Source organism: Megalobrama amblycephala, linkage group LG12 (genome assembly GCF_018812025.1).
Source record: "Megalobrama amblycephala isolate DHTTF-2021 linkage group LG12, ASM1881202v1, whole genome shotgun sequence".
In the NCBI taxonomy this organism is placed as follows: domain Eukaryota; kingdom Metazoa; phylum Chordata; class Actinopteri; order Cypriniformes; family Xenocyprididae; genus Megalobrama; species Megalobrama amblycephala.
In genome coordinates this window covers 1,741,258-1,768,403 of record NC_063055.1, presented here as the reverse complement: position 1 = coordinate 1,768,403, position 27,146 = coordinate 1,741,258, and the positions used below count along the sequence as shown (strand labels likewise).

The 27,146-nt window shown below is 37.6% G+C and overlaps 1 protein-coding gene across 8 annotated transcripts in view; it reads left to right on the top strand.

The window, feature by feature from the left end:
* The window catches only part of LOC125279405 (zinc finger protein 11-like), a 32,335-nt gene extending 13,423 nt beyond the window's left edge, over positions 1-18,912 (top strand). For 2 of the 8 annotated variants that reach the window (XM_048209063.1, XM_048209065.1), the window contains one exon: positions 15,134-18,912. In XM_048209063.1, coding sequence (XP_048065020.1) covers positions 15,134-18,639 — 3,506 coding nt within the window. In that variant the 3' untranslated portion in view covers positions 18,640-18,912. Of the gene's footprint in view, positions 1-7,105; positions 7,309-8,107; positions 8,176-12,947; positions 13,000-14,447; positions 14,542-14,933; positions 15,052-15,133 lie in introns of those variants that run through there. The other 6 variants (XM_048209059.1, XM_048209058.1, XM_048209064.1 and 3 more) reach the window with 6 other exon arrangements.
* Positions 18,913-27,146: the final 8,234 nt, after the last annotated feature.

Genomic DNA, 27,146 nt, shown 5'->3' with positions numbered 1-27,146 from the left:
GATAACGGTCAGATAAGTATGATTTGAACCATGCCAATGCAATTCCACTAATGCCAACATAGTTTTCGAGTCTATTTAGAAGAATATTGTGATCAATAGTGTCAAATGCAGCACTAAGATCCAGTAACACTAATAGAGAGATACAACCACGATCTGATGATAAGAGCAAATCATTAGTAACTCTGATGAGAGCAGTCTCAGTACTATGGTACGGTCTAAATCCTGACTGGAAATCCTCACAGATACTATTTCTTTCTAAAAAGGAACATAGTTGTGATGAAACTGCCTTTTCTAGTATTTTTGACAGAAAAGTAAGATTTGAGATCGGCCTGTAATTGACTAATTCTCTAGGATCAAGTTGTGGTTTTTTAATTAGAGGTTTGATAATAGCTATCTTAAAAGTTTTTGGTACGTATCCTAGTGATAAAGATGAATTAACAATATTAAGAAGAGAATCTATGACCTCCGGAAGCATCTCTTTCAATAGCTTAGTCGGTATAGGGTCTAACATACATGTGGTTGATTTTGATGATTTAACAAGTTTGGACAATTCTTCCTCTCCTAAAGCAGTAAATGAATAGAATTTTTCCTCAGGGATACTACAATGCACTGTCTGACACAAGACTTCAGTAGACGGTTCGGTTGCATGGTTATAATTTTTTCTCTAATATTATCAATCTTGTAAGTAAAGAACTTCATAAAGTCATTACTGCTGTGCTCTTTGGAAACATCAGAAGTTGAAGCTTTATTTCTTGTTAATTTAGCTACTGTATCAAATAAATACCTAGGGTTGTGCTTATTTTCTTCTAAAAGTTTTGAAAAATAGGCAGATCTAGCAGTTTTTAAGGCCTTTCTGTACTCAATCATTTTCTCTCTCCACGAAATGCGAAATACTTCTAGTTTTGTTTTCTTCCAGCTGCACTCCATTTTTCTAGCTGCTGTTTTTAGGGCCCGAGTGTGCTCATTGTACCATGGTGTTGGATTAATTTCCTTAATATTTTTTAAACGCAAAGGAGCAACTGAGTCTAATGTGCTGGAAAAGACAGAGGCAATAGTTTCTGTTGCAACATCGAGGTCTTCTAAGCTGTCTGGTATGCTAAGGTGATGAAACTGATTAGGAAGATTATTTATAAAGCGATCTTTAGTGGTAGAAGTGATGGTTCTACCATATTTATGGCAGGGGGGCAGTTTAGCCTCTTTGACTAAATGTAGTATACACAAGACTAGACAATGATCTGAGATGTCGTCACTCTGCTGCAGAATTTCAACGGCATCAATATCGATTCCATGTGACAATATTAGATCTAAAGTATGATTACGACAATGAGTGGGTCCTGACACGTGTTGTCTAACACCAATAGAGTTTAGAATGTCTGTAAATGCCAATCCCAATGAGTCTTTTTTATTATCTACATGGATATTAAAATCACTAACAACAAGGACTTTATCTACAGCTAGTACTAACTCCGATAGAAAATCAGCAAATTCTTTAATAAAGTCTGTATGGTGTCCTGGTGGCCTGTATACAGTAGCCAGCACAAATGTCAATTTACATAATGTTACGTAAAGCACCATCACTTCGAAGGAATTATATTTGAAAGACTTTTGACTAATACTGTAAATATTACTATAAATTACAGCAACACCTCCCCCTTTTCCTTTCTGTCGAGGATTGTGTCGATAATCATAACCTTGAGGGCTGGACTCATTTAAAGTAATGTAATCGTCCGGTTTTAGCCAGGTTTCTGTCAAACACAGCACATCTAGATTATTGTCTGTGATAATATCGTTTACAATAAGTGCTTTTGAAGAAAGTGATCTAATATTTAACAACCCAAGCTTTATCATTTGTTTATCATTATCTCTATTTTTTATTTGTTGAACGTCAATTAAATTTTTACCATTAAATGGGTTTGGAAGTTTTTTGTTTTTACTAATTCGGGGTACAGACACAGTCTCTATGTGATAATATCTAGTGTGTTGGGATTTATCTGACTTCTGTAACGTGAGGCAGCTAGCAGACGGTCGGTTTAGCCAGTCTGTCTGCTTCCTGTCCTGGGCCCCAGTTTGTCATGTTTTAGTTCTGAGACTATGTGCCATATTACTAGAGAGAAGAGCAGCACCATCCCGGGACGGATGAATACCATCTCTTTTCAACAGGTCAGGTCTGCCCCAAAAACTTTTCCAATTGTCTATGAAACCTATATTATTCTGCGGACACCACTTAGACAGCCAGCCATTGAGTGATGATAATCTGCTAACTATCTCATCACTCCGACGAACAGGAAGAGGGCCAGAGCAAATTACATCTCCTGACATTGTACTTGCGAGTTCACACACCTCTTTAATGTTAATTTTAGTGATCTCCGACTGGCGAAGTCGACATCATTTGTGCCGACGTGAATAACAATTTTAGAATATTCACGATTAGCATTAGCCAGCACTTTTAAATTTGCTTTGATGTCAGGTGCTCTGGCTCCCGGCCACCATGTGACTATGGTGGCTGGTGTCTCTATTTTCACGTTCCGTGTAATAGAATTGCCAATAACTAGGGCACTTTCAACAGGATTCTCAGTGGATGCGTCACTGAGTGGGGAGAACCTGTTTGATGTTCTTATTGGAACGGAAGAGTGGTGTTTTCTGCGGCTAGGCTGCCTCACCGTTACCCAAGTGCCCTGCTGCACGGGCTCTACAGCCGGAACCGAACAATGTACAGAGTTCACTAAGCTAGTCGCATCCAAAACAGTATCTGAAGCCCCTGCATTCTTACTATCCTCGATTAAAGTTTGGATGCGTGTCTCTAATTCTGAGATTCTCTCTGTCAGCCTGACTATTTCCCTACATTTATGACATGTAAATCCCTCATCGCTGACAGAGAGAGCTATACTGAACATGTGACAAACTGAACACGAAATAACAAAGCTAGCGAGCTGCAAAACAAGCTAGCGAGATGCAAACGCGTTGTAACAGCAATTTAGATTAAAAGATTACAAGCTAGCGAAGTCAGATTAATGTGGTAGGCAATAGTATATATACACAAAAAAGAATACATACATATATTTAATGAAACATGCTAGAAAATTAAAGCCGACCTTTAATTATGCTCAACCTTAGTGCAGCTTTTGATCTAATAGATCATGACATCCTTATTAAATGTTTAGAGCATGTTGTGGGTCTGAGAGGGACCTTTTTAAAATGGTTTTCTTCTTATTTGAAGGGACGATCCTTTTCAGTGAGGGTTGGGGAATTTTCTTCCTCTTCAGTTCCTATTGACTGTGGAGTACCTCAGGGCTCCATTTTGGGGCCTTTTCTTTTTTCACTATTTCTGTTGCTTTTTAGGCCTTATTTTTAAAAAACACAGTATGTTTTATCATCTTTATGATGATGATATTCAGATTTATCTACCTATTCGATCTGGAGGATCAACTTCTCAGTCATCTTTGCCACCATGTCTTGAGGAGGTGAAGTGCTGGCTAGAGCAAAATTGCATACTGCTTAATGAGAATAGTTATCAGTTTTGGGCCAAATCAAGTCAAGTCAAGTCACCTTTATTTATATAGCGGTTTTTACAATGCAGATTGTGTCTAAGCAGCTTTACATTGATAACTGGTACATACATTTTGGCTGCACAGCAGCTCTTAAAGAATAGTGTCAATGCAGGCAGATCAGAAGCACTGTTGAATATCAAATGTCAAGTCAAATGTCAAGTGTCCCCAACTAAGCAAGCCAAAGGCGACAGCGGCAAGGAACCCAAACTCCATTAGGTGACATCAGGTGGCAAACAAGTGGCAAATAGGTGTTAAAATGGAGAAAAAAACCTTAGGAGAAACCAGGCTTAGGTTGACTGTGACATAAATGATGTGTTAGGTTCATGGACAACAAATGTGCAGCCCCAAATAAGAAATTTGGGTGTAATTTTTGACTCAGCTTTAACGTTTGATCATCAGATTAATAGTGGTGAAAAGTTGCTTCTTTCAGTTGAGGACTATTGCAAAAATGAAATCCTTTCTGTCTGTTGCTGACCTTGAGATAGTGATACATGCATTTATCTCCTCCCGTTTGGACTACTGTAACGCACTTTATTTGGGAGTAAGCCGAACTCTTATTTCAAAATTGCAATTGGTTCAGAATGCAGCTTACGAACACAAAGAAAAGGGAGCATATTACTCCAGTTTTGGAAAAGTTGCATTGGCTTCTGGTTAAATTCAGTACAAGGTGCTACTGTACGTTTTTAAAGCTGTCCATGAGATGGCCCCAGAATATATTTCGGGCCTGATTCATATGAACTCTGGTAGATCTCAAAGATCATTTAATTGCTTACTGCTCTCAGTTCCGAAAACTCGTCTGAAAACCAAAGGGGATCGTGCATTTTCGGTTGCTGGCCCAAGACTCTGGAATACCCTTCCACCTGACATCAGATCTGCACCCTCAGTTGATGTTTTTAAATCTTGCGTGAAAACATACCTGTTTCTACTTTTGGATGATGTATATTGTTTTAAATGTTTTTCTGTTATTGTAAATTTTTGTCTTTGTTTGTTGTGTTGCTGTACAGTCCTTTGGTCTACTTTGAAAGGGCTCTATAAATAAAGTAGACATGAGACTTGACTTGAGACTTGAGAAAATCAAAGCCTTAATCAAGCAACAGCGTGAAATTTGTAGCATATTACTGCTGGATTGTATGAAGGATGGGAACAGGAAGCTGACCTGTTTGGTGGCTGTGCATCTCTAAGGAGCATCTAAATACTCCCTCCTCCGTAAAGCAAAAGCGTGTGGATGAAGGTCCGTAGTAATGATTCACTGAGTTCCTTCAGTGTATTTAATAAATGTGTTGTTTCAGTTTTAGTCCAGTTTAATTTTACCGCCGACATTTTGCATTCTGATGACCGCTGACCGCTTGACATGATGACGTAGACGCAAAGTAATGGGTTTAACGCTTTTTATTTTGTTTGGTTTATAGAAAGGTTTATCCCACCTCTCACAAACCGATTACAATTTCATTCAGTTTGGGCATTTTTATTCCGATTGAGGTGTTTATATGGAGCATTTTCATTTGGATTGGACTTTTAAACCGATTACAAGGCTCCATGTAAACGTACCTAGTGACTGAATTCTCAAGCAAGGACAGTACAGTCACAGTACTTCTAACTTCTTAAGGTAAACGCGTATAAAATGCTCAAGTAATGTTGAACAACAAATCTAAATAAAATTGAAATCGCTATATGGCTTAGTGATTATGAAAATACTGTGATGTGTGACATGTCTGGGGAAACAGGCGTTTATTTATTTATTCTCAGTGTTGAGAAATGTATGTGTTGCTTTATTGTGTTAATAATAACTAAAGTATATAATTATATTACATAGCCTACTTATTTTGTATGAAACCCAGCACATTACTTACTTATGCAATTAAAAGTACCATTGTCTCAGTGCTGCGCAAGCTCTTTCATAAACAAACACGCACACAGACAGAGAGAAGATCATTGTAAAATGAACATTGACGTGCTAGGTTTAAAATTAGTTCTTGCTTGTGTAATTTTTTCTGTCAGAAAGCATTTTGAATTATTTAAGATTTGTTAAATGACCGACACTTTAGTTAATACAAACCCTCGTTACAGTATATGTTGGACTTCTACTTGACATAATCGATTTGTTCTGATTGGTCCTGTCTATTCATTGTCAACTCTTTTCTATAAATACGTTTGTATTGGCTAATGTTTATTCAGTGAATGTTTCTTGTTTATAATGTGCAATGATCAAATTCAAAGAGCACATTACAAATAGAAACCCTTTTTTCTGTGGGATTTAGTATCATAGTACCATAAAGTTGACCTGACTTCAACTCTCATCGACGCCCACACCGTCCAAAATGCGGCGTGCCGTTCTCGCCACCGGCTCACATTGAAAATGAATGACTTCCTGTCACTTTGACACTCTGGCGGCGGTGTGAACGCACGGTTAAAGATTATGGAGACTGACACCAACTGGACACCATCCCTATATCAGGGCCACACCAGCATTAAACATACAGGGTGCATCTCAATCAGCTCCCTAGTTCAGTAGTTAGGGTACTGATCAGGGTGTCAGCCATTGTAAGGACCGTCTCATTCACAAAGAGAAAAAAAATTCTGTTCTGTGTTGCCGGAAATGGTCATTGGTGTCCTAATTTGTAATGAGCCATTTGTGTACACAGTATACTGATTCAAGAGCTCAGGAGCTGATTGAGACATTGAGGAAAAACACAATGCAGTCAGCTGACACTAATGGACCATCAGCCTGGAGAAAATGATCGGATTTACATTGAGAGACGCTGGAGGCTGGAGGAGATGGTGATCTGCATGTGCAGAAGTAAACTGACAGCTGCAGCATGGACTTGACAAGTACAGGATATCTGAGGTTTGTTTTGGAGATGATGATGTTCATGTTAATGTACTATACGGGTCTGCCAAACCTGGGAACCTTTATGGCGTTACGAACATTCACAATACAACTCGAATTTTTAAAAAGTTTTTAAATTTGAATTAAATAAAAACTAAAGGACTTTCAAACCACATGAGCCAATATTTTACTCAGAATAGAACATAGATAACATGACAAATGTTTAAACTGAGAAATTTTACAATGCGCAAAATGAGCTTGTTTCAAATTTTCTCAAAAAAAATGTCAAAAAAATTCTCAAAAAAGTTGTCACAGGAGCAACAAATGGCTGAAAAAGCGACTTTAAAGCTGTGGACACGTCTCATAGAAAACATTTTAAACATGGGGAAATAAGAAGTGCTTTTGTACAGTTCTGTTGTTTTATTCTACATGAAGCATGGGAGAACTGTTGGAACAGCTGGAAACTGATCTCTTTGTAGAATAAATTGTTAAATATGCCTCCAAATAGGACATTTCTACAGTTGCATTTTTTTTTTTTAATTTTTGCCCTAAATAAAGCTTAATTTCTTCCGCTGTTTAGGAGTGAACTGCAGAATATCAGACTGAATTAAGCACTTTAAAAATAAATACATAGCTTTTATATATTTTAAAGATCTTTGGCGCCTTTATTTCTGTCTGCACTGTGGAAAAGCAGTGTGTTTTCCCGCTCCAGTCCACTAGGTGGTGACAACACACCATAAGTGAAAGAAAAGTGAAAGAAGAAAGCAAAAGAAGATAACTACTGTCTGGGGTCTGGTCGATTCAAAGATGATCATCTGGGGTGTGTAAAATTATTATTTTCCTATTATGTGGACAACACGTCACCACATGTGCTACAAAATGTGGAAAACACGTTACTAACATGAAGAGGACGTGAAAATGTTTCCACATGTTGTAAGGTTTTAACACGTGCATCACATCTGACCACATGTCTCAGAATAAGCTGTTTATATACTGTATATTGTTATGTTTATGGGTCAAATATATTTAGATGTCCGCATCAAAAGTTATTTACAAGTGTTTTTGTTTAGGCTACATAGAAAACACATTAAATGCAAGTAAAATGTCTATTTTTAATTTTTCAATAAGTTTGGGGAACGAAATGTGGGTGAAATAATGGTCAATTGTCATTCAGTGTAACACTTATATGTAAAATTGAAACAACATGCTTATTCTGACCTGTACTAAAATATAAAAGAATAAGTGAGCATACTCAATTTAATTCTTGCTGACAAATGGGCAAAACCTAGGTTAGTGGCAAAGTTTAAATTCAGCAAAAAAAAAAAAAAAATCCTTGCAACCCCCATTTAATGTTTACAGATTATGCTTTGCTGTTGTTTATTTTATACACATGAATTTATCTAAGCATATGGTATACAAATGGAGATTGAATTATAATTACATGTAATTTGTGTATATTTTCATATGCATATTACTGTTTCCCACTTGAGTTTGTATATTGATATTGTTCAATAAAATAAATAAAAGTCAGCCGCTTTTGGTGATGACGTAATCTCCGACGGCTGCTAGACACGATTAAGTCGGGAAAAATGATCGGAAAATAAAGCATCCATTCAAGATTGGAATGAGGTTGACTCATAAGCGTGTATCGCCGATTCCTTTTTTTTTTTTTTTTTTTAAATCATACTCATAACGCTTTTTCTATTTTTTATTTTTATTTTGCCTGGGAAAGCCGAAGCTCTGCGCATGCGCATCATTTGAATCCTAACGGACAACTACCACTGTTCGCTGAAGGAAAAGGTAAGCAAAATGTCTTTTTCATTAGTAGTTTTAAACAATTTAATGTTAAGTATTGGTTTTTATATTTGTATATTTTACATTTTAAATCATTTAAATCTTTTCTGCTTCATATCGTACTGTTTGCGCCCCCCAATGACATTGGTAAACTCTGAGTTAACTTTTGCTTTAGTTGTTTAAAATAGTAACTTTAACTCATAATTATCATTTTATAGCTTTAATATTTTCTAAGCCTAATTAGATATTCGGTAACAAAATGAGTCCTTTAAAGGTGCCCTAGAATGCTTTTTCACAAGATGTAATATAAGTCTAAGGTGTCCCCCAGTGGTGTAGTCCTAAAAAAATAAGTGGTGTACTATTACCAGAACGCCCCCCCCCCCCCCCCCCCCCCCCCCCCCCCCCCCCCCCCACCAAAAAAAAACAACGTAAACACAACAGCAGGGCTCTCAAGTTTTGAACTGAGTTCAGAGTGAGATTTCGGCGGCGGCGACAGCGACGGGGGTTTGGGTGGGGATGGGGGTCTGATATGAAAAATGACACACATTCGTACAAATAAAAAATTATTTATTTAATTCAGCATTTTAGTGTGTATGTGAGTGAGTGAGTGAGAGAGATAATGATAATCATACACATTTTATTTTATTTTTTTCCTCAACATTATAATGTGAAACAATATAAACATGGTAACCATATTCTGACTCTAGTGTACATTATATGTACATTACGTTCTGCAGTGTTTTTTCCCGCTCGCTGCTTGAGCTTATAATGCTTGTTCTTTAGGCCGATATTTTTTGTTTACACATATTGTTTAATGTTTTAAACTGAATGAAAACCTTAAGATAAAACGTAAACTTGTTGTGTATATTACCTAATAATAAGTTTGTTCAGAAATGGTGATGACAACTTGAATAAAAAATGTTTAAAAACGTCTCTCATTTTCTCAAAATAATCGTAATTTAAAGCTGCTGTCCGCGATTTTTGGCCCTCTAGCGGTTAATAAACAGAACAGCACGTGTCTTGCGGAGGAACATTCTAGCCGGAGCTACTTTTCTCCATGTATGTCTCATAGACTGTAAAAGGTATGTCTATGGCGAGTCACGCAGTTACTGTGATACTCTGCGGCGGGTCCTACCAGTCATGTCTGAAATAGTCCGAATATAAACACTTATTATAAGTGTACCATAATGATTCAGGATAAGACAAAAACACGGTTTGGAAAATGGATTCATGTTGTATATTCTCATTATATAATTTTTGTACATTTTTAACACAAAAAAAGTTGCGGACTGCAGCTTTAAATACACGAATATTCATTTTTTTATTAGCCCAAATATTCGAATACAATATTTTGGAAAAAATGCCCATCCCTACTAGCTAGGCAAGTTCACGTAAAGTACTCTGGACAAACTGTTAACTAACCTACCAGCTGCCTGGACACAAAGATGACTTACTGTACTCATAGGATATGGTCCCATATCAATCACGATCAGTCTGTAGCCAGATGTGAATCAATGTGACTGACAGATGTCCTCTTCTAACTACTTAAGCGAGCATCTGAATCAGTGAGCGAGCCCGTGAATCACAGAATGTATCGTTGGAATCAGAACGTAAACATTGTTGTGGCGGGAATATCTAAATCTTACCCGGATACAGCAATTCTATTTTCTGATTGGCTGTCCGGTAGCTATATTTTTTTATTAGATTAACTGGTGCGTGGCAGGGCCTTCTGAACTCTATGGGGAACTCGCTTGATTCCTCTAATAGCGGCGCAACTTGTGCGTTATCCTGGAGATTTCTCTGCGTGAGAAATACAAGGTGTGGCGTGTGAGCGTGTGAACGGGTTGAAATGCGTGTGTCTCACGCCCAATGCGTGAGACTTGAGAGCCCTGCAACAGTAAATGTATTTTATATTGTTGTTCGCTAGTAACATGTTTCATTAAAAACAAATAAATATGGTGCATTCTAAAATTGGTTGACATTTTTCATGCTTTACAGTTTGATTATCATTTAAACGTGCTGCTTTAGAATTATGTTCACTGTGAAAAGTGATATTTCTGAAATTAAAGTTTCATTTTATTCAAAAAGGTGTTAAAAAAGCCAATTATTCAAAATCTAACTTATTAACATTATAAAAATGTGGTCATGAGTTTCACAAACAAACAAAAACCGTAGTCAGGCTGAATGAAAATTTAAACCACTCTCTGTCAGTAGGTGGCGCTTATGGAAGAGCAGAAATAGAGCTGTTTCCCCGGTAACCTCTGTAAACTCAGTTTTATATTATTTACGCACATGTAAGCTTATCAGTTTGACAGAATTTTCTACTTCATTGTGTCATAAGAAGTCAAACTATATCATTTTCCATTATCATAGCATTTGTTATGAAAAATAGCAACCTACACATAGCCAATAGAAACAACAGAACATGTCACAGGAGTAATATAAATCTAGTGAAAATATATTTCCTTAATAGATTATAAATTCTACAAGTTAGTCAATTTACAATAATTACTACAATAAAAACGATATAAAATCTAGTAAGGGTTGGTCATGAATAGTTTAAAAAGCTTCCTAATAAATGTTGGCACAAGATGATGTCTGTCCTCTTTTCAGTCTTTTGTTCATTTTATTCATCAATCTAGATCACGTTTGACTTTCTCTATAGCGTTTTCAAGTGGTTAACTTTCAATAGAATCCTAATGGATTGCACATTTTATCATCAGTTTCGGCATGGCTCGTGGAAATCTTATCAAACTTTTGGAGCGTGATAAGATTCAGAGTAGCAGCCTAGTATGTTTATGATTCCCGCACCACTATTGCATTAAATAAACAAGGCTTCAGTTGCACTGATGGTCTTTTCAGTTTGTACGGGAACTTAGCACTTATAAAAGCCCCGAATGCATGATGTAGGCTATATAATTAATTGTCTTATTTACTCATCACCATATTTCTCACGCCGTGACCGCTGCAGTGAGAGATCTGTGCTCAATGCACCGCTCAAAACACCAAGTGGCTTTGATCGGAGTTCTCTCACTGCAGCGCGAACACGCACCGTCAAGCCTGATTTTTTTTTTAGCCGACGATGAGCGGGAAAAAATAGAATGACAGAAGTGCTCATGCACCAATTACAGCAAAGAATCGCGAGTTTCCCCTTTAAACGCTCGCGCTCCCCACTCCCAAGCTCGCAACTCTATAGTACATTGCATAAACAAAGTTTGCACAGCTAATATAACCCTAAAAATGGATCTTTACAAAGTGTTCGTCATGCAGCCTATCAGATCGTGTAAGTATGGTAATTATTTGGATGTTTACATTTGATTCTGAATGAGTTTGATAGTGCTCCGTGGCTAATGTTAACATTACACACTGTTGGAGAGATTTATAAAGAATGAAGTTGTGTTTATGAATTACAGACTGCAAGTGTTTAATAATGAAAATAACGACAGTCTTGTCTCCGTGAATACAGTAAGAAACGATGGTAACTTTAAACACATTTAACAGTACATTAGCAACATGCTAACAAAACATTTAGAAAGACAGTTTACAAAATCACTAAAAATATCATGTTATCATGGATCATGTCAGTTATTATTGCTCCATCTGCCATTTTTTGCTGTTGTCCTTGCTTGCTTACCTGCATAAAGTCTGATGATTCAGCTGTGCAGCTCCAGACGTTAATACTGCCTTGTCTTATGCCTTGAACATGGGCTGGCATATGCAAAAGTTGGGGGCGTACATATTAATGATCCCGACTGTTGCGTCACAGTCAGTGTTTTATCAAATTTTCATAAGAAGGAGGAAACAATGGTGTTTGAGACTCACTGTATGTCATTTCCATGTACAGAACTCTTAATTATTTAACTATGCCGAGGTAAATAAAATGTTCAATTCTAGGGCACTTTTAAGGCGTGGCCACATTTACACATTTACTATAAAAATAGCAATTTAAAGGGTTAGTTCACCAAAAAATGAAAATAATGTAATTTATTACTCACCCCCTCATGTCGTTCCACACCCGTAAGACCTTCGTTCATCTTCGAATCAGTGATTCGGATCTCCTATCAAACGGCTAAACTGCTGAAATCACATGACTTTGGTGCTCCGAATCACTGATCCAATTCGTAAAGCTCTGAAGCAGTGTTGAAATCGGCCCATGACTATATTGTTGAAAAGTCGTTATTTTGTTTTATGGCGCACAAAAAGTATTCTCGTTGCTTTATAATAATAAGGTCTTTTTCCAGCACTAAAAAACTCTAGAATTACCATATTAAGCCTCAAATGTCAACTATATTGGTTTGATTTCCTTTTTAACCATCTGGAGTCTGAGGCTGATTTGGGGCTTGGAGAAGTTTTGACATGCCCTGACATTTGTGCTTTTTTCAGTTGTTCATAAACACATTAATGACAAAAGTGACATTACACTGTATTCAGCACAAACTAGGCTACCATAATATGTGAGGAACATGTATGTACATGTTTGTATTTTTGAAGGAATAATGTTTATGCGTGGTTATTGAAAAAACAAAAAACTTAAGTCACTGAAATAAGGCCAAAAAAAAAGTATATTAAATCTGTGTTCACAAGACTTCTGGGTATTGGAGGTTGTAGACTAGAGTTTTTGCTTCAGAATTATGTAAAAATTATGCTGCCTACTCCTTCATATAAAACAATATATTGATTTAGTTTTTGTAAGACACGTTTTGTTCTTGACAGAGTATGTGTGGAGGCGTGAATCATCATGAATAATGGGTCATTTACACCTGAGAAGACAAAAGAATCACATAATAATGACCTGAAATGACTTGCATATTAATGAGGCCTTTCAGTCAGGTAGGCTGTGAAAAAAACCCTTTGTAATAATGTCTCAGCTCATCATAAACAGCAATACTGTGAAATATTATCACAATTTAAAATAATGGTATTCTATTATGTTCTTTAAAATATAATGTATTTCTGTGATGCAAAATGTCTGAACAATTATGTTACCTCTATGGCATTTCATATAGGCTTTTAGCTTAAAAGCATGCACATTTGGAGAAATATTGATGGATTCTTATATATTTATGTCAATTTTCTATACTGACGAGTAATATTTATTCAATATTTATTGTCATCACTATGTGTGCTGGATACTGTGTTTTCAATTCATACTTGCAGCTGGAGGGCGCTCTGTGCACCTTTAGGCCACAAATTCATATAAAGAAGAAAAGGAACCAGGAACTAACGGCATGTCTTCTAGAGATCGCTAACCATTGCTTTAACATCCAAATAAACACTTTTCAAGACAATAAATACAAGATTGAGACAATGCATACAAGTATTGCCTCTGAATAGCGCTGGCTCCGTGGGCGTGGCCGCATTAGCGGATAATGAGCTGAATCACGGACTTCTGACATGGCTCTCTTTTCATACAGATTACATAAACATAGAATGTTTGTTTTTGATTTGACTTGCACGATTTAAAACCTGACATTTCAACGTTTCTTTAGACATAAGTGTCATTTTTTTTGTCATTAGTATTCATAAGTTACAGTTCATTTTCTGAGAACTATCAGATTGGACTTCGTTCAGAGGGAGACGACAGATCACGCATCATGTTTTCTTTATTTTACAAGAAGCACAACATTGTGTTTTTACTCTGAGTGTACACAAATAAAAGAAGACATTCTATAGTTTCATTTGATATATTACTTATGTCTCTATGACAAGAAATGACGGAGTATTTTAAGTCTGTTTTGCTGCAATGTAAAAAAAATCCTGCATAACGCGCCGGCGCGTTTTCAGACCTCAGGGAGTTAAAAGGGGGGTATGACACACAGTTTCTGCCAATCTCATGTTAATCTTGAGTATATAGAGTAACAATGCATCCTTCATATCTCTGAAAAGTCTTTAGTTTTATCATATTTATAAAAAAAATATAGATATGCTAAACTGAGTCTTTCCGAAAAATCAGGGTCATCAGGGAGAAATGCCTATACAAGGAATTCCGCTCTCTTTTGATGGCCATACTCGAAAAAAATTCCCCGAAACCCGTACCGAATCCGGAAGTAGTGTATTTTGCACAGAAATACTCCGTCATAATGTACCAGTTATCAATGTAAAGCTGCTTTGACACAATCTACATTGTAAAAAGCGCTATATAAATAAAGGTGACTTAACTTTAGAAAATTTGCTTGATTCATATGGATTAGTTTTCCGATTTGAAGTGTCACAGTTTCTGTAACAAAAGCAGTGTATGGAAGAAAATCTGACAGCATTCTGTAATTTGTGTTCTGAAGATGAACGAAGGTCTTATGGGTGTGGAACGACATGAGGGCGAGTAATTAATGACAGGATTTTCAGTTTGGGCTGAACTTAAGCACGCAGAAAAATGTAAGTTGATACTTTTTCCTTGTAATTATGATTTTTTTTGAACGATTACAAAATCGTGGCATCAATAATCATGATTGCAATTAAAAATTTGATTAATTGTGCAGCCTTATCTCAGGGTTTAATGACTATTTTGACAACGGATTGTTTAATTCAATACTGTGTTTTAAATTTTGCAAATAGATAAATAAGTCCATAGGCTTGTTCTAGTTTGGATATTTTCGATCATCTAAAATTGCATCTATTGATGTTGTAAGATTGTGATATGAAATTTTGGGAAGTTTGCGCATCCCATTCTCAGTTTATCTAGACTCAAACAGCAATATCAATATACACACATAACATTAATACTTTAATGGAAATATGTCAATTCATTAACCAATTTTTTAAAATAGTTTTTTTGTCAGATCTGCTTCTCCTTGTTCAGTGAAGCTCCTCCCACTGGAATTCACCAATAAATGCTGGAATATTCCCATCAGCCTACAAGTGAAGACAAGCATCAAGAGCAAAGAGGTTGGTGTTTATTCTTAATTCTTCATTAATAGTACGTATCGTTATACATTAAGCTTATGATGATTTATTTTGGTTATTTTAGACCAGATGAAGGTGAAAAAGAAAAGGAAAGAATCAAATGAGGTGGAGGAGGAACATCATTTCATCACTGGAGGAAAATCTTTGAGTTTCTCACAGACTGAAAAGACTGAAGCCAAGAAGTCGTTAGCCTGCCCTCAGTGTGGAGAGAGTTTCACACGTAAAAGAAGTTTCAGGGAGCACATGAGTACTCATCCTAAAGAGAATCTGTTGACATGTGACCAATGTGGAGAGAGTTTCACACGTAAAAAAAGAAGTCTCGAGGAGCACATGAGTACTCATCCTAAAGAGAATCTGTTGACATGTGACCAGTGTGGAGAGAGTTTCACACGTAAAAGAAGTCTCGAGGAGCACATGAGTTCTCATCCTAAAGAGAATCTGTTGACATGTGACCAGTGTGGAGAGAGTTTCACACGTAAAAAAAGAAATCTCGAGGAGCACATGAGTACTCATCCTAAAGAGAATCTGTTGACATGTGACCAGTGTGGAGAGAGTTTTACACGTAAAAGAAGTCTCAGGGATCACATGAGTACTCATCCTAAAGAGAATCTGTTGACATGTGACCAATGTGGAGAGAGTTTCACACGTAAAAGAAGTCTCAGGGAGCACATGAGTTCTCATCCTAAAGAGAATCTGTTGACATGTGACCAGTGTGGAGAGAGTTTCACACGTAAAAAAAGAAGTCTCGAGGAGCACATGAGTACTCATCCTAAAGAGAATCTGCTGACATGTGACCAATGTGGAGAGAGTTTTGCAAGTAAAAGAAGTCTCGAGGAGCACATGAATACTCATTCTAAAGAGAAAATGTTGACATGTGAGCAGTGTGGAGAGGGTTTCACACGTAAAAGAAGTCTCAGGGAGCACATGAGTACTCATTCTAAAGAGAATCTGTTGACATGTGACCAGTGTGGAGAGGGTTTCACACATAAAAGAAGTCTCGAGGAGCACATGAGTACTCATCCTAAAGAGAATCTGTTGACATGTGACCAGTGTGGAGAGGGTTTCACACGTAAAAGAAGTCTCGAGGAGCACATGAGTTCTCATCCTAAAGAGAATCTGTTGACATGTGACCAGTGTGGAGAGAGTTTTGCAAGTAAAAGAAGTCTCGAGGAGCACATGAGTTCTCATCCTAAAGAGAATCTGTTGACATGTGACCAGTGTGGAGAGGGTTTCACACGTAAAAGAAGTCTCAGGGAGCACATGAGTACTCATCCTAAAGAGAATCTGTTGACATGTGACCAGTGTGGAGAGAGTTTTGCAAGTAAAAGAAGTCTCAGGGAGCACATGAATACTCATTCTAAAGAGAAAATGTTGACATGTGACCAGTGTGGAGAGGGTTTCACACGTAAAAGAAGTCTCAGGGAGCACATGAGTACTCATTCTAAAGAGAATCTGTTGACATGTGACCAGTGTGGAGAGGGTTTCACACATAAAAGAAGTCTCGAGGAGCACATGAGTACTCATCCTAAAGAGAATCTGTTGACATGTGACCAGTGTGGAGAGAGTTTTACACGTAAAAGAAGTCTCAGGGAGCACATGAGTACTCATTCTAAAGAGAATCTGTTGACATGTGACCAGTGTGGAGAGGGTTTCACACATAAAAGAAGTCTCGAGGAGCACATGAGTTCTCATCCTAAAGAGAATCTGTTGACATGTGACCAGTGTGGAGAGAGTTTTACACGTAAAAGAAGTCTCAGGGAGCACATGAGTACTCATCCTAAAGAGAATCTGTTGACATGTGACCAGTGTGGAGAGGGTTTCACACGTAAAAGAAGTCTCGAGGAGCACATGAGTTCTCATCCTAAAGAGAATCTGTTGACATGTGACCAGTGTGGAGAGGGTTTCACACGTAAAAGAAGTCTCAGGGAGCACATGAGTACTCATCCTAAAGAGAATCTGTTGACATGTGACCAGTGTGGAGAGGGTTTCACACATAAAAGAAGTCTCAGGGAGCACATGAGTACTCATCCTAAAGAGAATCTGCTGACATGTGACCAGTGTGAAGAGAGTTTTACACGTAAAAGAAGTCTCAGGGAGCACATGAGTACTCATCCTAAAGAGAATCTGCTGACATGTGACCAGTGTGGAGAGGGTTTCACACGTAAAAGAAGTCTCAGGGAGCACATGAGTACTCATTCTAAAGAGAATCTGCTGACATGTGACCAATGTGGAGAGAGTTTTGCAAGTAAAAGAAGTCTCGAGGAGCACATGAATACTCATTCTAAAGAGAAAATGTTGACATGTGACCAGTGTGGAGAGAGTTTCACACGTAAAAGAAGTTTCAGGGAGCACATGAGTACTCATTCTAAAGAGAACCTGTTGACATGTGACCAATGTGGAGAGGGTTTCACATGTGAAAGAAGTCTCAGGGAGCACATGAGTACTCATTCTAAAGAGAACCTCTTGACATGTGACCAATGTGGAGAGGGTTTCACATGTGAAAGAAGTCTCAGGGAGCACATGAGTACTCATTCTAAAGAGAATCTGTTGATATGTGACGATTGTGGAGAGAGTTTCACATGTAAACAAAGCCTGAATGAGCACATTGGAACTCATGCTCTAGACGGAGCATTCATATGTGACCAGTGTGGAAAGGGTTTCCAACGTAAAGTATATCTCACGGACCACATGAGTATTCATTCTAAAGAGAAACCCTTCCCATGTGACCGGTGTGGAAAGAGATTCAGACTTAAAAGAAATCTCAAAGTGCACATGAGAACTCATTCTAAAGAGATACCCTTCACATGTGAAAAGTGTGGAAAGACATTCAAAAGTAAAAGAGGTCTCAATGTACACATGAGAACTCATTCTAAAGAGATACCCTTCACATGTAACCAGTGTGGAGAGAGTTTCACATGTAAAATAAGTTTCAGTGAGCACATGAGTACTCATCCTAAAGAGAAACTGTTGACATGTGAAAAGTGTGGAAAGGGTTTCAAATGTAAAATAAGTTTTAGTGAGCACATGAGTACTCATCCTAAAGAGAATCTGTTGACATGTGACCAGAAACCTTACAAGTGTTCATACTGTGACAAGAGATTTTGTGTATCAGAAAATCTGAAAACACATGAGAGGATCCACACAGCAGGGAAACCTTACAAGTGTTCATACTGCGACAAGAGTTTCACTCAGTCACAAAATCTGAAAACACATGAGAGGATCCACACTGGAGAGAAACCTTACAAGTGTTCATACTGCGACAAGAGATTCAAGCGGTCAGAACATCTGAAAAAACATGAGAGGACCCACACTGGAGAGAAACCTTTCAAGTGTTCACACTGCAAAAAGAGATTCAATCGTGCAGGAAGTCTGAAAAAACATAAGAGGATCCACACCGGAGAGAAACCATACAAGTGTTCACACTGCGACAAGAGATTTTCTAATTCAGCATCTGTAAACAGACATGAGAGGATCCACACCGGAGAGAAACCTTACAATTGTTCATACTGTGATATGAGATTCAGATATTTAGAAAGTCTGAAAACACACAAGGAAAGAATGCATTTGTAGCCCTCCAGTTCGCACCACCCGCTACAAGCGAGACTCAAACCTGGGCCCGTCTGCATGGGAAGTTGCGGAAGACCGCAGTCTCTAGCGTCAGTCACTGGAGCGCCTCTTGAGATCAGGGGAGTGTGGTTTACAGGCACAGCCCTTACTGGCCTACGTCTGTTACACATGTCTGTAACTAATATCTGTAAATAGCTGTGAGATTCTCAAACATGGATTTTCAAAAATGTAAAATAATAATAAAATTTAAAATAAAATTTCAAGCTTGGGAGCACATACTTAAGATTAGTCTCATTTTTAAAAAAAGACCCTTTGCAGAATCTTGTTGAAGTAAAAAAGAATATATACATATATTTTATGAAACATGCTAGAAAATTAAAGCCGACCTTTAATTATGCTCGACCTTAGTGCAGCTTTTGATCTAATAGATCATGACATCCTTATTAAATGTTTAGAGCATGTTGTGGGTCTGAGAGGGACTGTTTTAAAATGGTTTTCTTATTATTTGAAGGGACGATCCTTTTCAGTGAGGGTTGGGGAATTTTCTTCCTCTTCAGTTCCTATTGTCTGTGGAGTACCTCAGGGCTCCATTTTGGGGCCTTTTCTTTTTTCACTATTTCTGTTGCCTTTTAGGCCTTATTTTTAAAAAACGCAGTATGTCTTTTCTTTATGATGATGATATTCAGATTTATCTACCTATTCGATCTGGAGGATCAACTTCTCAGTCATCTTTGCTACCATGTCTTGAGGAGCTGAAGTGCTGGCTAGAGCAAAATTGCATACAGCTTAATGAGAATAAATCTGAAGTAATCATTTTTGGGCCAAATAAGGTTGACTGTGACATAAACGATGTGTTAGGTTCATGGACAACAAATGTGCAGCCCCAAATAAGAAATTTGGGTCTAATTTTTGACTCAGCTTTAACGTTTGATCATCAGATTAATAGTGGTGAAAAGTTGCTTCTTTCAGTTGAGGACTATTGCAAAAATGAAATCCTTTCTCTCTGTTGCTGACCTTGAGACAGTGATACTTGCATTTATCTTCTCCCGTTTGGACTACTGTAACGCACTTTATTTGGGAGTAAGCCGAACTCTTATTTCAAAATTGCAATTGGTTCAGAATGCAGCTGCGAGGCTCCTTACGAACACAAAGAAAAGGGAGCATATTACTCCAGTTTTGGAAAAGTTGCATTGGCTTCTGGTTAAATTCAGTACAAGGTGCTACTGTACGTTTTTAAAGCTGTCCATGAGATGGCCCCAGAATATATTTCGGGCCTGATTCATATAAACTCTGGTAGATCTCAAAGATTATTTAATTGCTTACTGCTCTCAGTTCCGAAAACTCGTCTGAAAACCAAAGGGGATCGTGCATTTTCAGTTGCCGGCCCAAGACTCTGGAATACCCTTCCACCTGACATCAGATCTGCACCCTCAGTTGATGTTTTTAAATCTCGCGTGAAAACATACCTGTTTTCTATGGCTTTTAACTGTTGACTTTTGGATGATGTATATTGTTTTAAATGTTTTACTGTTATTGTAAAGTTTTGTCTTTGTTTGTTGTGTTGCTGTACAGTCCTTTGGTCTACTTTGAAAGGTCTCTATAAATAAAGTAGATATGAGACTTGACTTGACACTTGAGAAAATCAAAGCATTAATCAAGCAACAGATTGGATTTACATTGAGAGACGCTGGAGGCTGGAGGAGATGGTGATCTGCATGTGCAGAAGTAAACCGACAGCTGCAGCATGGACTTGACAAGTACAGGATGTCTGATGTTTGTTTTGGAGATGATGATATGAACATGTTAATGTTAATATACAGTACGGGTCTGCCAAACCTGGGAACATTTATGGTGTTACGAACAGTCACAATACAACTCGAAGTTGAGACATTTTTAAATTTGAATAAAATGAAAACTAAAAGACTTTCAAATCTTATGAGCCAATATTTTATTCAGAATAGAACATAAATAACAACAAATGTTTAAACAGAGAAATTTTAAGATTTCATGCCCAAAATGAGCTCATTTCAAATTTGATGCCGGCTACAGGTCTCAAAAAAGTTGTCACGGGCAACAAATGTCTGAAAAAGCGACTTTAAAGTCCAAGTGAACCGGAAGTTGCAAACGACTTTTCGCCAATGCTGTGACATATTTCCAAGTGAAACAGAATATTGAATAGAGGGCAGAGTTTTACTTTAGCATTCCTTCTCTCCATCTCTCGCTCATAGCAGACTAACGGTTGGAGGGGAGTGGTTTAAGCGTTTTCAACCCAAGCCGTCAAACTTATGTCATTAGAGAAGAGGCACCGTTGCAGATGGGAGGAGCATTTTCAGATTTTGATGAAATATTACGAAGCCAAACAATTTTTTTGTGTGAATTGACTTGCACGGAATAATTGTTCACCACAAAACTAGCAATTTGAGCTAACAAAATAAATAAGGTCAATTTTGATTTCGTGTACTTTAAAGCTATGGAAACGCCTCATAGAAAACATTTTAAACATGGAGAAATAAGAAGTACTTTTGTACAGTTCTGGGGTCTCATTTATAAAGCGTGCGTACGCACAAAACGGGGCTGGAAGCGTGCGTACGCCAGTTCCCGCGCAAAGGTTGTGATCTATAAAAACAAACTTGACGGGAGAATGTGCGCACCTTTAAGCAAACTTTGAGCCGTGCGTACGCACATTCTGGAGACAAAAGTGAATTGAGATAGTAGATGTGCTACTTTCGATCACTTTTCCAGTGACACGCTGTTTTATGACAGCGAGGAGCGCTGGTAGCACAATAATTCCTCTTTAAACTAAACTGCAGATGTTATGACAAAATATTTTTTTGACGATCAGTGATGCACACTTAACTTCGATATTATGGAAGACACTGCTGGATTCGGTGGTCGAACGGTCCGTTGTCCAGTTTGAATAGGTCCAATGATATCTTACTGTACAGCCACAGCTGCAGGAGGTGTTGATGTCGTGTAGGATCTTCAAACAATTACCATTTGAAGGATATAATTTGAGGAAAACGGTAAGATTTGCATGTTTTCTTTTAAAAATCCTTTGTCAGTGACGCGCCGAGTCAGACAATTGTATTTACACTGCAATAAATAAGTAGGCCAATCTGTTTCCACTAAAAATAGCCTATAAACTTCCTAAAAGATATGTTCACCTCATCAGCAAAACTGCATAAATTTGATTTGAATTGTTTAAAACTATTCAAATACTATTTGGCCAGTGGAAATGAATGAATCAACTCTATTCTAAAACCTTTATCTGAAGTATTTTATACAATTTTGTTTTTATGGATATTTTGATATATTTATTCTAAAACATAAAGAGGATACTGGATGATCTTTATCAATATAATGTGTGGCACAAATGGCATTTATAGTCCATATCTAATATTTTCCAATGTCTTGTACCTTTGACGGTGTTAACCATGGTGTCACGTGGTTGGGAACGTGTATGGAAATGATATGCAGATGAGGTTATGCATAGTAAAACTAGGCGTCGTAAGCTCCATATATGGTGATTTCGGGGAGGAGACAGGGTGGAGATGCACGTACGCACAATCTTCCGCTGACTGGGATTTATAAAGGGATTTGTGCGCAGGTTCTGGCGTACGCATGGTTTTATAAATCTGATTTTTTTTGTGCGTACGCAGAATCTAGCTTTTGCGCGTACGTACACTTTTAGTAGGGATCGCACAGTTTTATAAATGAGACCCCTGTTGTTTTATTCTACATGAAGCATGAAGCAACTGATCTCTTTGCAGAATAAATTGTTACATATGCCTCCTAATAGGACATTTCTACAGTTGCATTTTTTTTTTTTTTTTTTTGTCATTTTTGCCCTAAATAAAGCTTAATTTCTTCCGCTGATTAGGAGTGAACAGCAGAATATCGGACAGAATTAAGCACTTTAAAAATAAATAAATAAATACTTTTTATATATTTTAAAGATCTTTGGCGCCTTTATTTCTGTCTGCACTGTGGAAAAGCAGTGTGTTTTCCCGCTCCAGTCCACTAGGTGGTGACAACACACCATAAGTTGCCACAAAAGTAAAAGAAGAAAGCAAAAGAAGAAAACTACTGTCTGGGGTCTGATCATAGACAGTAAAAGAAATGGACACAGCGACCCCATTGGAACTCAATTGAGACAAGTGAAGCCCATTTTTAGCGATTTTTAGCACTTCCGTTTCTGACGCGCAGACTCAAACTAAGCTTGATGACGTCAGCAACCTGTCTGACAGATGTAAATCTTCTAGTAGCTGTGCATACAAACTGCCATCGTTAATCTTGCAGAGACGGTGAGCTTGAGCGGGGAGTTCTTTGGCGTGAGTGAGCAGGAGTAAGTATTCTGATTAATTAGTTTGTATAGTATTTTAAAATGTAACGCCAGTACGCCATATTAAGTTAATGCATACTATTGCCTGCGAGCTTCTCCTCCTGTCTGTACGGTAATTTCTCTACTGTGCGACAGAGAGTCGAGTGGTTATGACGCAATCGTTAGCCTATTTTTACAAAAACTGTTTCTACGGGGCCATAATGTAACATAGAAGGTAATGGAGCCCTTTATACATTGTCGTGTATCTTTAGAAATAAATAATGGACAAATGGAGTCTTTAAACGCCTCAGATGTAAAGTTATTCGCTGTCAAAGTGACGCCAAAATGAATGGGAGTCAATGGGATGCTAACGCAAGTGAAGTTCTGCTACAAGATGGCGGCACGCGGCCGACTTCAACTTCCGGTCGACTTCCTTGGGCACTGGGTCTGATCCAAGCGGCAACCTCCCCCTTTCTCTCGTGAAGCCAATACGGAAGTAACTTAAACTGCGATTCATCGACTGGCCGCTAGGGACAGGCTCCAAAAGAGAGCAGAATCTCATAGAGTCCCATGTTAAATTGGCCAAGTTTATAGCAGAAAAAAACATGTTTACAAGTTGGTTCAAATTGTGGTTTTGGTCTATACTGCTATGTTTGCCCTTCATGACAACTCTGAGGGGGGTGAATTTTTTTATAACTCATCCGTTTAAATTATATTAAGCCTTAAAGTTCTGCATAATTAAGGGCGTGGTCACTTGAGTGACAGGTAGATTGCGCTGCTGTCTGTGAGCCGTCACCTCGTTACCTCAGCTGCAGCTGAATTTGGCATCTCAGCCGTTTTTGTGCTTTTTTTCTCAATTATTTTATACAATTATAAAATATGGCTTGCTGCATAATATTCGAGACTGATGTGTGTCTGTGTAGATGTGCATGCATGCGGAAGAAACAGAACACACGTTGTTGGATCGTGGCATTGGCTGAAAGTTTTGATTGTGAGATTTACTACAATGACAATACCAGGAGGATATTCAACTCTGACAGCACTGCTTGGATATTATAACTAAAACTGCTGCACTATTTTGAAAAAATATACTTTGGACACGGGCTCATTTGTTTGTTAGATACGATCGTATACAGTTTTACAACATAAACGCTGCTCAGATTGCATCCTTTCTTGAAGAACGATGACAGAGAGCAGATCATTAAGAAGAAATGTGAAATGTTTTTTTGTTTTGCAATGGACACCCAAGTGCCACAGATCGGATTCATCTCACGATCTCTATTTCATTATAAAGGTATGAAGTCCCATTTTGATTTTCCATGTTGTTATTTGCACACCCAACACAAATTACTGGTGTTGGAGCATCTAACGTATATCTTAAAGAAACACAGTAGATTGACAGTAAACCTTTAGAACGTTCTGATGATAAACTATCATCATTAATATTTTAGATCGTATCAAAGACATGGTCACGTCGAGCTAGGCGGGCGTGGTTTCAGCAACCAGTCACATCAGCTCAAACCACCTCCCCGCCTCTTTGCCCATTTTCAGTTATCCGGGAGTGACGTGCGGTGACGCGCAGCTAAGATGGCCGCGGCCTCATTTACGCGTCAAAACTGCTGTTCAGAACTCTATGGGTGACGTCACGGACACTACGTCCATATTTTTTTACAGTCTATGGTCTGATCGCTCCAAAGATGATCATCTGAGGTGAGTAAAAAAAAAAACTATTTTCCTATTATGTGGACAACACGTCACCACATGTGCTACAAAATGTGGAAAACACGTTACTAACATGAAGAGGACATGAAAATGTTTCCACATGTTGTAAGGTTTTAACACGTGCATCACATCTGACCACATGTCTCAGAATAAACTGTTTATATACTGTATATTGTTATGTTTATATGTTTATGGGTCAAATATATTTAGATGTCCGCATCAAAAGAAATTTACAAGTGTTTTTGTTTAGGCTGCATAGAAAACACATTAAATGCAAGTAAAATGTCTATTTTTAATTTTTCAAATAAGTTTGGGTAACGAAATGTGGGTGAAATAATGGTCAATTGTCATTCAGTGTAACACTTATATTTATGTAAAATTGAAACAACATACTTATTCTGACCTGTCCTAAAATATAAAAGAATAAGTGAGCATACTCAATTTAATTCTTGCTGACAAATGGGCAAAACCTAGGTTAGTGGCAAAGTTTAAATTCAGCAAAAAAAACTTTCCTTGCAACGTCCATTTAATGTTTACAGATGCTTTGCTGTTGTTTATTTTATACACAGGAAGCATATGGTATACAAATGGAGATTTAATTACATGTAATTTGTGTATATTTTCATATGCATATTACTGTTTCCTACTTGAGTTTGTATATTGATATTGTTCAATAAAATAAATAAAAATCCAGCCGCTTTTGGTGATGACGTAATCTCCGACGGCTGCTAGACACGATTAAGTCGGGAAAAATGATCGGAAAATAAAGCATCCATTCAAGTTTGGAATGAGGTTGACTCATAAGCATGTATTGCCGATCCATTTTTTTTTTTTTTCGAAATCATATTCATAACGCTTTTTCTATTTTTTGACTGGAAAGTCGAAGCTCTGCGCATGCGCATCATTTGAATCCTAACGGACAACTACCACTGTTCGCTGAAGGAAAAGGTAAGCAAAATGTCTTTTTTATTAATAGTTTTAAACAATTTAATGTTAAGTATTGGTCTTTATATTTGTATATTTTACATTTTAAATCATTCAAAACTTTTCTGCTTCATATTGTCCTGTTTGCGCCCCCCAATGACATAGGTAAACTCTGAGGTAACTTTTGCTTTAGTTGTTTAAAATAGTATCTTTAACTCATAATTATCATTTTATAGCTTTAATATTTTCTAAACCTAATTAGATGTTTGGTAATGTTAGTTTATTGGAAATGAGGGCCACATTTACTATAAAAGAGCAATTTAAAGGGTTAGTTTACCCAAAAATGAAAATATTGTAATTTATTACTCACCCCATCATGTCGTTCTATGCCCTTAAGACCTTCGTTCATCTTCGGAAGACAAATCAAGATATTTTGATTAAATCCGATGGCTCCGTGAGGCCTCTATAGACAGCAATGCCATTGTAACTCTCAAGATCAATAAAGGTACTAAAAACTATATATTAAACTAAACTAAAACTAAATATCTTAACATTAAAAAGTGCCGAGAATACTTTTTGTGTGCCAAAAAAACAAAATAACGACTTTTGTTAGTTCGTGGAGTAGCTTTTTAAAAATGGCGGGTGCTGGTGTTTCGTGTGCGTTCGTCCAATCAGCGTACGCTTATGTCACCGGTAGTTCCTTTTGTGCCGGGTTAGATCTTCTACACTCTGAAGTAGTTGTTATTTATCTCTTAAAATGTAACATGCTCTAAACACACTTCTTAAAGGGTTAGTTCAGCCCAAAATTCAGCCCAAATCTTTTGTTCATCTTCTGAACACAAAGGTGCCGTAGAACGTTTTTTCACAAGATGTAATATAAGTCTAAGGTGTCCCCTGAATGTGTCTGTGAAGTTTCAGCTCAAAATACCCCATAGATTTTTTTTAATAAATTTTTTTAACTGCCTTTTTTGTGGCATCATTAAAGGTGATAGAGAGGATTTTTTCGTCGACTGAGAATCCAAAGACTGTTACTGAGTTTTTGAAATGAGCGCATGCGTAAGAACAACCCCCCTCCTTCGAAGGAACGCCTCCCAAAACTCGTAAACACTCGTATTGGAACACGAGTGTTTACCACCGGCATTCGCTGTGTTGTGTTAGTGGATTCATTATGTCGGACTCACCGCAGGTAACTCATAATCTGCAGTTGTTACTCCTGTCTCCGGACAAAAACATTGCATGCGGCGCCTGTGGAGTGTGGAAAGTTACTGGAGCGTGCAGCCGCGCTCGTCTCTCACAAGGAACGTCACGGCAGTGATTGACAAGCCAGAGGGCCAATCGTTTATGCGATGATCGCGTAAACGATTGGCTGATGTTTTTAAGGCCCTACCTCGTGCACAGATGATGTATATTAACATTATTACTTTCAGTGCACCTAATAAATAGTCTTTTATCAGTTAGTAAAGACAGTTTCAAGTAATATTGCAAAAATGTATAAAACAAAACATCCTCTTTAGCACCTTTAACTATGTGCCGATTCAGGCTG